The sequence below is a fragment of the Mustela nigripes genome, chromosome 16, assembly GCF_022355385.1.
Source record: "Mustela nigripes isolate SB6536 chromosome 16, MUSNIG.SB6536, whole genome shotgun sequence".
In the NCBI taxonomy this organism is placed as follows: Eukaryota; Metazoa; Chordata; class Mammalia; order Carnivora; family Mustelidae; genus Mustela; species Mustela nigripes.
In genome coordinates this window covers 20211949-20223410 of record NC_081572.1, presented here as the reverse complement: position 1 = coordinate 20223410, position 11462 = coordinate 20211949, and the positions used below count along the sequence as shown (strand labels likewise).

Here is an 11462-nt window from a genome sequence, read left to right as displayed (position 1 = left end):
GAGCCTGATGCGGGACTCGATCCCAGGACCCTGAGATCATGACCTGAGCCGAAGGCAGCGGCTTAACCCACTGAGCCACCCAGGCGCCCCCAGAAAGGATTTTCTTAACGCTTACAGAATCCATCTGTCTAGGTTCAAGCCCCCACTATGCTTCTGATGGGCTCTGTGAGGGAAGGCTCTAGGGACTATTACAGGAAAGAGTAGAGAAGAAAATAATCAAAGAAAGCAGGGTAGAATATTCTGGAAGTCAGCAGGATGCAGCAGCACGGAGGAGGGGCAAGTAAGGCTGTGGTACTGAAAATACCAATGATGACAGCCTTACAGAGAACTTACCATGTGGCAGAGACCAAGTGAATGCTACAGGTGTCTCTGTTATCCCTCACCATGGCCCTCCCAGGTAAATGTCGGGGGGGGGGGTGTCCCAAATCTGTGACTTGCCTCAGATCACAGCTAGGAAGTGCCAAAGCTGGGGTTCAGCCCAGAATGGCAAAGCCTCCTAGTCCTGGCCTCCCACGTGCACAAACCCCAATTCCGCACCCAGACTCCAGCCACCCCCTGGGTCTCACCCTTGCTTCTGATTTGAAAAGCCTTCTGATGAGCACCCTGGGTGTGGGGGTGGGTTTAGGGCTCCCCCAGGTGATCCTAACATGAGGAGCCACCGCTCCAAAGGCACAGCTGGGCATCAGATGAGAAGGAGAGAGGGGGACCAGGGAGAGGAGACCGAGGCTGGAACGTGGGGTGCCCTCTGCTCTCCCTCCCAGCCAGCTGAGTGGGTCACCTGGCCCCTGAGCTCATCCCAGGGCACCCTCTTCAGCTCTGCCTGAGAGCAGCCTGTGGGCTGTCCTCTTGGTCCTGTTCCCTTACCAGCCTGGGAAAGCAGGTAAAGCCAGAAATCGTGAACCCACTTCCTCCTCCGCAGCCCCCCTTCCCGGGGAGGGACCACAGACGCCCCTGCTGCTGCCATGAACACCTCCCAGGTGTCACTGTTTGTCCCAGCACCTTCGCCCCTCCCCAGGCCTCACTGCCTGAAGCACAGAGGCATCCTCAGCCTCTCCCTTGTCCACCATCAATAATCAATGAGGAGCCCCGGGCAGCCTCGCACAGTTTGCAGCTCCCCAGTACAACAGGTGGGAGCCCCAGTACCACTGCTTGCCAGGACCAGTCCTGGCCGGTGGGAGTGTGGTCCCGAGAGCAGACTTGCCCCGGGGGGGTTCTCCCTCCCCAGGGACCGTCCTCCCCACTCTTGTTATTGTGTCTATTGTTTGTGCCCCTATCCCCTGGAATCTCAGTGCCACCAAGCCATGAAGGGGCCAGTCATAGTCACCTCTTATCCCCAGGGCCTCGCCTACCTCTGACTTACAGCAGGTGCTCACTAACTGGAAGGAAAATGGAATGGGGGAACAGCCCAGTACTTTTTCTTTTTTTTTTTTTAATATTTATTTATTTATTTGACAGACAGAGGTCACAAGTAGGCAGAGAGGCAGGCAGAGAGAGAGAGGAGGAAGCAGGCTCCCCACTGAGCAGAGAGCCCCATGCGGGGCTCGATCCCAGGACCCCAGGATCATGACCTGAGCCGAAGGCAGAGGCTTTAACCCATTGAGCCACCCAGGTGCCCCACGGCCCAGTACTTTGACGAACACCCTCCTTTACCTATATTTGGAAAATCCCACACAAATTCACACAGGGCCAGTTCTGACTGAAGGAAACCTCCATGAGGCCAGAATCCTGGGTATTTTCCAGCCATAACAAATCACCACAAGCTTTAGAAGTTTAAGACAACACCAACTCATTCTCTGACCGTCGCATGGGTCAGGAGTCCCAGGTACAGTGTGGGTCCCTGGGGAAAAACAAAGGCATCCCCAAGGCTATGTTCCATTCTAAAGGCTCTGGGTGAACCCACTACCAGGCTCATCGGATTGTTGGCTGAATTCAGTTCTTTGCATTCTGGGGCCTCAGCTGGGGGCCTCTCTCAGCTCCTGAAGGCCACCTGCTCTCCTCAGCCTGCTGCCCCCCCTCTCCCATCTTCAAACCAGCAAGGGCAGGTGGAATCCTCCTCAGTTTTAGAATCTCTGATTTATCCTTTAGCCACATCACTTCCACTTTTACCCAAAGGACATGGTTTGGTTTTTTTTGGTTTTTATTTTTTATTGTTGTTGTTAAAAGATAGAGAAAGCACACAGCAGAGGGAGAGACAAGGGAGAAGCAGGGTCCCTGCTAAACAAGGAGCCCAACTCGGGACTCGATCCCAGGACCCCGAGATCATGACCTGTCACCCAACAGACTGAGCTACCCAGGCATCCTGCCAAAGAACGTTTTAAGGGCTCATCTAGTTAAATGGGGTCCACTCAGATAATCCAGGATAAGTTCCCTATTTTATTTATTTTTTAAGATTTTTATTTATTTATTTGACAGAGATCACAAGTAGGCAGAGAGATAGGCAGAGAGAGAGGAGGAAGCAGGCTTCCCGCTGAGCAGAGAGCCCGATATGGGGCTCGATCCCAGGACTCTGGGATCATGACCTGAGCTGAAGGCAGAGGCTTTCACCCACTGAGCCACCCACACACCCCAAGCTCCCTACTTTAAAGTCTATAATTACATCTACAAAGTCCCTTTTGCCGTGTAACCTCATATATTCACAGGTCCCAGGAACTGGGGTATGGACATCTTTGGGGCACCATGATTCTGCCTACCACACCTCTCCTGGGAACAGAAAGATCCCAGAACCAGGATTTCTGGTGCAGGTCTCCTTGGTCCTGTAAACTCAGGATAGAGATTATTCTCCTATGTGAGCCTCAGTTTCTTCGTCTGTGGAATAGGGACACATTAGTACTTACATCCAAAAGCAATGGTAAACAGCAACCACATTTATTCATGCAAAGAGCCTGTCACACAGCACTGTCACTATTGGGGAAACACGGGCAGGGGCCGCAGAGAGAGGGAGGGCACTGACCCCAGGGTCTGGGATCTGGTCTTCAATTTATAGACTCAGAAACTGGATTTTTCTGGTCACCCAGCAAGTCAAAATACTGGAGCCAGGAGTCTATCCTGGCCTCACCGGTTCCCACATCCTCTGTACACCAGTCGGTGCTGGCCTCTGAGATGTCCAGCCTCCACAGGCTCCATCACTGCTCCCTCTTCAGTGGCAACCCAAGACAAGTGTCCCTCTGAGTCGTGGCCAGCAGGAGGGAAAGACTTAGATTCACAGACGATACTTTTTAGGGAACTACCCTCCTAAGTCTTGGGAAAGGAGAAGCTCTCTGATGTGTGCAAAGTGTGTGCGTAGACCTTGTTATATTTCCCCTTCACATCAGCTCAATGAGGTAGGAATGAATGATTGCCATTTCCAGATGAGGCTAACTGAGGCCCATAAACAAATTAGGTGCTTGAGATGTTCTGGGCACTGTGCATGGTGCTTTATGTACATCACCTTCACAAGATGCTGCCCCTCCAACCCAAGTTATTTTCCTTGTTTCTTGAAGGAGAAAATAGCTCAGAGAGGAGGAGAGATCTGCTCAAAGTTCAACATCTGGAAAAGGGCAGCGCCTGGAAACCCCTCTGTTTCCCATTGAACAAGGTTTCCCTAAGAACAGAACATGGAGGTTCGTGACTGGAAGCACCTCGGATGAGAGCTGTCTCTCAACTTTGAGCAGAGCCCTCCCTGCACGCCCGCCAGTGCCCGCAGTCAGCGGGGACCATCACCTGCTGAGTGGGTACCCGCTTCTGTCTGCTGCTTTCACCAGCCCTGGTGTGACCAGCCTGTGAAAAACAGCCGGGGTGGCAGGTGGAGGGCTGCCTAACCCCCTCCACAGGCGAAATCTTGGGTTCTGGTACAACTAAGGCTCCACAGAGAGCTTCTTGTTTCCCATCACCATGGTAACACGAACATCTCTATTCCTCTAGCACGTGAACAGAGCTGCTCCTCACACCACTGGCTGCCAAGCCCCCCCCCCCCCCGCAAAGGCCTTTCCATCTCTAAGACTCTGGATTCAATTCTTTATCACCAATCCCTGCACTGAATTTGTCGTTTTCGCTTAATTCCATCTGCCGAGTCACCAAGCCAGGCCCTGGGTTATTCACCAGAACATTCGGCTGCTGGTTGCCATGGACACCTCACAGCCTGCGGCATCACCTGTTAATTCTCAGCAAGGCTGTCGCTGAGCATGGGTACCACTGCCCCTTATCCAGGACCCAAGGGGCATCAGAAATCCCCCAGACAAGAAGGGGCCCCGATGACGCATGAACAAAAGCAAAATCTCTAACGTCAACCTCGGAAAAGTCAAAAGCAGCCTAGAGCTCGTTACGTCTGTCCAAAAGAGGTCGAGGTGACAATTTATCAAATCAGTCAACAAGCGTACTCTTTGGTGTTCTGGCACATCTTGGGCAAACCCTTCATTCAGTCTCTTTGCTAACCACTTGAAGGTGTATTTTTATATTGAAAAGTGGTGAATGCATGACACAGATTGCCATCTTCCCTAGAAGACAAAAGGACGGAGCCTCCAGCTGCAGAAGGCTGCAAGAATCAGCCCTGGGTGGGGGTTTGCAAGAGGCTGGTGGAATGGGAGGAGCTGAGGTGGAGCTGCCAGCGGAACCCAGGAACCCAGCCGCCACAGAGGGCACAAGGCGGGGGACACTTGGGGTTTTCCAGGCAAAGGAGGTGACGGAGGCAACCGGGCTACCGCCCAGGCGGAGCAGGCAGGGCCATCAGCCTACGGCCCATTGCCCCCGATAACTAGCTCACGTCCTGTTTGTAGAGTCGGGCAGAGGGGACAGGGGATCGATACAGGACTTGACATCCACACGCTCCCTGCTCTTCAAACACCAGTGTCTGATGAAAGATGCTTCCTCACCAAGGTCACTCGGTGCAACTGCCTCACCAGCCCCCCAAGGGGGATGTAGCTGGAGGGCTGATGCACCCCAAGGTCCAGGCGGGGGGGCACTGTTCCTGACCCCAGGAAGCCTGTCTCCTGTCCGCCTTCATGCCCAGCTGAAGCCAGGCCCCCACCCGCACATGCCCCTCACTGCCAGGAAGGTCAACTCCTCTCCCTTCCCCCCTGTAGATGACTGAATGAATGGTAGGACAGGGCAGAGGCGAGGGACCTGAGCCCACGCCCTTTTGTCTTGCTGTGGTGGAGGTTGACCTCCTGGGGTTTGGGAGGGGCCTTGAGGGCTTTATAAGGCAGGGCAGGAGCACCAGGAGGAGCAGAGAGAGGAAGAGGCACCAGGCTGGCTAGAGCATCGCCCACCTCCCAACTCTGCAGGTGAGAGCACCCAGGAGGGGAGTGGAGAGGTGGGGAAGAGGGTTGATGGGACAGTTCCCTGCATCAAGGTACCAGGCTCATGTCTCTGTCTCCAAGGCTGCCACCCTTCCTTTATCTCAGGGCCAGACTAGGTCTCAGCTCTAGAACCCACACTGGCGTTCCCATACCTTTCCTTTGAGCTGACTAGCTACTTCAACCCTCTTACTCCACGCTCATCCCAGTCCTGCAAGGTGAGAAAAACAAAGTCTCTTCTCCCGTCTCTTGGGTGAAAAAACTGAGGCAGAGAAGATGTGACTTGCCCAAAGTGACACAAATTATTGGGAAGGGTTGGAACTGGAGCCCAGGGCTTCTGGATCCCATCTCAAGCTCTTTCCTAGACTAAGGCTGTTTGAAAGAACTTTCCATGATGATGGGGTCTGTACCTGTACCACCCAATATGGTAGCCACCAGCTACAAGTGCACCGGAACGGTGGCTAGCCTGGGGGACAAATTTTTTATTTTAATCAATTTAAATATAAAGCGCTATATCTGCCTATTAGCTACCACATTGGACAATACACGTGGCCAGCATGGGCCAGTGTAGCTCTAGATCACTGATTTTTTAACCTTGTATCTTTTTTTTTTTTTTTTAAGATTTTATTTATTTGACAGATGGAGAGAGATCACAAGAAGGCAAAGAAGCAGGCAGAGGGGGAGGGGAAACAGGCTCCCTGCTGAGCAGAGAGTCTGACACAGGGCTCAATCTCAGGACCCTGAGATCATAACCCGAGCTGAAGTCAGTGTCTTAACCCACTGAGCCACCCACGCGCCTTTAACACCTAGAACACTTTCTCTTCCAAAGGAAATCTAACAGAGAACCCCACTATGAAAAATAGATAAAAGTCTTATTTTATTACTATTAATGTGTTCCTAGAAGGTAATGCCAATCAGAATAATGAGACTGAAAGAACACAAATGCTGAGAATAGAATTTTAGATTTGAATTTTAGATTCATTTGAGTATCAGTTTATTTCTGTGTTATGGTGTCCCCAAACTCAGGTCACCCTGATACACAGGAGCAAATGGTAACAGCTTAATTTTTAACTGCTTCATTACAATCACAGGATAGTCCTCAGTTAAGCAAAAATGGTGGGAGAAGCTTCCCTCCACGGGCGGCACAGAAACGGTGAGACCCGACCCCACACTGAATACACTGGGGGTCTCCACTGAGATACCAGGTCGTCTGCAATGTGCCCTTGATATGACTATTTAAAAGCTCACTTGAAATTACAAGAGGGAAACAGCTACAGAGCCGCTCACATAGCCTCAAATTCTGTAGAAGTTTGGAAACCATTGTTCTAGGTTGTAAATTCCTCCGAGAGAAGTCACTGCTGTAATGAAGGTAGGTGATGAAGAAAGGGGGCAAGGCTTGGGAGCTGGGGGAGTTGGCAGGAACTGGAGAAGTGAGCTGAGGGACAGTCCACAACCCCACACAGCATGGTACCTGCCTGCAGGGAGGAATCTAGAGTCCATCTGGTCCAGGCCTGTGCCTCTGGGTGCCTGGATGGCCCCATCTTGCAGCTCTGCCCCTCTTTCCTTTGCAGACAAGATGCAGCGACTGTGTGTGTGTGTGCTGATCCTGGCGCTGGCTCTGGCCACCTTCTCTGAAGCTGCTTGGAAGCCCGGCTCCCAGCAGCAGGACGCACCCTCAGGTCCAGGGGCAAATAGAGGCCTGGAGCCACACTGGCTGGACCGGCTGGGCGCTGCCCCTCACCAGCGAAGGCAGCTGGGGCTCCAAGGTCCCCCACAGCTGGTGGCAGGTAGGAGCTGTGACAGCCATCCCTGCTTGCCTCGCCCAGCCAGGGCTGGCCCTGGCCTTGGTTTCCAGCAGCTAGATGTCCTTCCCATAGCCTCACGTTTCCCCCCCCCACCCCCCACTCTGACCCTCAGACCTGTCCAAGAAGCAGGGACCGTGGGTGGAGGAAGAAGAAGCAGCATACGGATGGATGGACTTTGGCCGCCGCAGTGCTGAGGAAGGGGACCAGCGTCCCTAGAATGGAGCTTCAAAGCCCAGACATCGCCCAGCCCAGCCCCATGAAAAACCACTCAAAATAAACTAGCTTCCAATGGATCACATTGTGTCAAGTGTGGGGCAAGAGAGGGGAGTTGGTGGGGATAGGGTGGAGGCAGCGGGAGAAACTGAGCACTCCCCTGGGGGCAGGGACCATGACCTGTTCTTCTGGGTATCCCCAGATCTTAACATTGACCCTGAACCTACTCATGCAGGTGGGAAATGGTGGTGGGGTTGCAACCAGAGTCAGCTTTCTAAAAGACAGATCAAATTGTGCCACTCCAGGCTTTAACCCTCCAATGCTCCCTGTCACACTTAGGAGAAGACCTAAACTTGCCAAAGCCCTAAGCCAGCCTGCTGTCCTCACGGCAGGTGCCCTGTTCCTTCCTCCTCTCTCCCTTTCTCCTTGCACAAATGTGCCATGCTGGGTCCTGCTCAGAACATCTGTCCTCACCATTCCCTGTGTCCCAAAGGCTTTTCCAGGCACCCACATGCCTGGCTGCCCTTTTTCTCCCTGGGGTCTTGGCTGAAACATCTCTTCCTGAAAGACCCACCTGTTCTGCTCCTCCTGCCTCATACCCAGTGCCCAATGTCCTCTAACGGCCCCACAGTCCCTGACATTGCTCTCCAGAGCACACTTCACACCCTGTCATTGTCTCGTCAGCTAGTTTATTGTCTGCCTCCCCAGGTAGCAGGGCAAGTCTGTAAGAGTGGAGACCACACATCCCTCTTCCCTACTGTATCCCTGGTTCCAAAAACAGGAGGTATCCCTTAAACACTCATTAGATGGGTGCATGAGTGGCCGGCAGAGGCACTGTCAATGCTACCCCCATATTCCCTCATAGTTCTCTGCCTGTCAGCAGCATCCTTCCCCAAGCAGGTGCCGCTGCTCCCCCTGAGGGCTTTCTGAAGGCAAAGCAGGCTGCAAATGCTCTGGAGTGATTGTCTCCCGAGGGAGCCCTGCATTGGTGACAGTTGAGAGCAGGAGGATCAATACCCCGGCTTCCTCACCCCTTGGGCGGGGTAACTCTGAGGTGTATCCAGCTCTGTCTCCCAGAATTCCCCCACAGGACTGAGCCCCACTTACCCACAGCAAGAAGCTGCTCGAGGGCACCCTTTGTTGACCACCCTCCCTTCCCTGTCCTGCATGCGCACGCTCCCACAGGTGGTCTTTGGGATCACCACACTCCAAATAAACTATTTGAACTCAAATCCTTATTTCCAAGTCTGCCTCTGGGCTAGGGGACTCCTCTGAAAACAGGTGGTCCTAGGAGGGTTGTAGAAAGCAACACTGTCATCTTGGGATTCTGGAATTTGATCCTTCACTAGCCAGACCCTTTGCTGGCATTAAGCAGGCTGCCGACCACCTCTGAAATACTGTAGCAACCCCACTGCTAAGATTCTCATTGTTGGTGCATCAGGACAGGGTATAGGGGCCCTGTTTAGCTGATTGCTTCAGCATTCAAGACAGAAGAGCAATGATGATTATGGCTACCGCTAACGATCAGAGATTTCTGAAGGAAGAAAATGTTGGGCTCCGGTCAGCCAACCATTAACTCAAGCCCAAGATCTGAATGTAAGAAGTCAGATAACAAAGAAAGTGGAGACATTGGAGCACCAACAAGTCTCCCCATCAAAGTCCTAGAATGAAAGGCATGGGACCATGATAACCATGCACAGAACATTTGAGAAAATGCCCTGAAGAACTTCAAACTCCCAGGTTTCCAGGAAACTTCTGGGCTGGAGGAATTGTCTCCACCTTGCCAGAGGAAAGCAGCTTTTCCATCCCTGGAGACCATGCCCAGACCTCCTTGAGGCAGAGGTCTTGCGAAGTGATGTTTCTCGCAATCGGCCCCTGCCTCCCTTCAGAGCTTCCACACCAAAAGCTAGGGTCAAGTCTTAGGCTGTGCAGAAGCACAGTCCCAAACATGGCAGAAACAGGATTATTCACCCACAATACTACAGGTCCTGAAGAAGCTGGAAAACATGGCACAGAAGGAACCAGAAAGCACACACAGGAGGGGATTTTCGAGGCTGACAGACCAAGGAGGAGGGCTGGGGACTGGGTACGGAGAGTTTGTTGATACAGGAGTGGAGGACTGTCTCCCACGAGTCAGGCTTTCAGCTCCCGGCAAGGACATGCGGAGCCCGTCTTCATGCCTTGATGGGCGTGACTCCCTGAAAGTCTGGAGCAAGTAAAGTGCCCAAGCTGCCCCAGCAGAGGACCGAGGAAGGAGCCAAAAGATGAGCAGGCACCCTGGAATGAATTGCCATGTCACACAAGAGCATCCACCATGTGACTCCGGTCCCTGCAAGGATCCAAAAACCAGTCCTTTTCTGGAGGACATAAGGAACGTGTTTGTGAGGACAAGCAAGCATTGTTGAGCAGCCCAGCGGAGCTTGTCCTCTGCAGCCTGGGGCTGACATAGGAGATGCTGCTATGGACCCAGGTTACTTAGTGTCAGTGGGGATGACAGGATTTCAGGGCAGAGGGGACCAAGTGGCAGCACTTAACCCACTTAACCATCAGAGGCAAGGTGGACCTACTCACCAGGCAGCCTTAACCCATAGGATTTGCAGCAACAGCTTAGACTATGGGGCTCCTAAACTGGAGACCTACGGGTGGCCAAGAAGAGCCCTGCTGGTCTTGGGCAAGGAGAACAGGTCAAGAGCAAACGAGCCTAAGCTGATGTCAGCTGCCCAAACGAAAAACCACGATCCGCAGACTGGTTTACAAGTCTGCATCAGTGCTTAGAAGTTGCCATTTATCGGTATGTGTGCACACTGGGCAGGAGGCACACCCAGATCATTCCAAAGCTGTCACGCACAGGGCCTGAGCTGCCACGGCCGAGAATGCAAATGCCATCACGCTTCCACCCACGTTAAAGAGACACTGCAAGGGGCGCCTGGGTGGCTCAGTGGGTTAAAGCCTCTGCCTTCAGCTCAGGTCATGATCTCAGGGTCCTGGCATCGAGCTCCGCACTGGGCTCTCTGCTCAGCAGGGAGCCTGCTTCCTCCTCTCTCTCTGCCTGCCTCTCTGCCTACTTGTGATCTGTCAAATAAATAAATAAAATCTTTAAAAAAAAAAAAAAAAGAGAGAGAGAGAGAGACAGTGCAAGGTGGCACCTCTCCTGGCTGGTTCAGTCCGTAGAGCACACGGCTCTTGATCTCATTGTCACGGGTTCAAGCCGAACATTGGGCTCCATGCTGGGCATGGCAACATACATACATACAAAAAGTGTAATCGTTTAAAAATATCCATTCCTGGGGCGCCTGGGAGGCTCAGTGGGTTAAGCCTCTGCCTTTGGCTCAGGTCATGATCTTGGGGTAGAGCCCCGCGTCGGGCTCTCTGCTCAGCAGGGAGCCTGCTTCCTCCTCTCTCTCTCTGCCTGCTTCTCTGCCTACTTGTGATCTCTATCTGTCAAATAAATAAGTAAAATCTTAAAAAAAAAAAAAAAACAAGTATCCATTCCTGCATGTGCTGGCCATGGTCCACTAGAAGCATCAATATTCTTGGGGCGCCTGGGAGGCTCTGCCGGTGAAGCATCTGACTCTTGGATGCAGCTGCCATTGGCCTCTGCGCTCAGCAGGGAGTCTGCTTCTCTCTCTCTCCCTCTCTCTCAGCCCCTCCTCCTGTTCTCACTCTCTCTCTCTCAAAAATAAATGAATCTTTAAAAAAATTTTCTGCCAGCAGCATTTCCCTTACCCACGCATGGGGCACAGAGCGTGACGTTAAGGCCCAAGGCTGCCAGTAACAAATGTCAGCTGGGAGATGCTTGCCCAGCTTCCTCATCCCTTGGGCGGGATAACCCAGAGGGCCTCCATCTCGGTGGGTCCCGAAATTTTCCATGCACGTGCATTCCCCAGCGTCCTTGTGACCATGCAGAGTCTGACTCTATAGGTCTGGGGTGGGACCTGAGAATCTGCCTTTCTGTTAAGCTCCCAGGAGATGCCGATCACACCTGTCCACAGGCCACACCCGAGATGCAAAGGGTACACTTGTTTCCAGAATTCCACAGTAGGGTTAACCCTCAGTGCCTCGCATGTCCTTTAGCTTTCTTCCTTCTCAATATCTGCCCCCGACCCCTGCCCCCGGCTCCCAGCCAGAAGTGCTTCCTGGATCAGCTTCCAAACAAACTACTGGTTTTCAAATG

At 52.8% G+C, this 11462-nt stretch overlaps 1 protein-coding gene across 1 annotated transcript; it reads left to right on the top strand.

Annotated features, from left to right (window-relative positions):
* Nucleotides 1–6846: 6846 nt before the first annotated feature.
* Nucleotides 6847–7291, top strand: GAST (gastrin). Its single transcript, XM_059378436.1, has 2 exons — nt 6847–7057; nt 7188–7291. The coding sequence occupies exons 1-2, from the start codon at nt 6847–6849 to the stop codon at nt 7289–7291; spliced, it is 315 nt and encodes a 104-aa protein (XP_059234419.1).
* The last annotated feature ends 4171 nt before the right edge of the window (nt 7292–11462 follow it).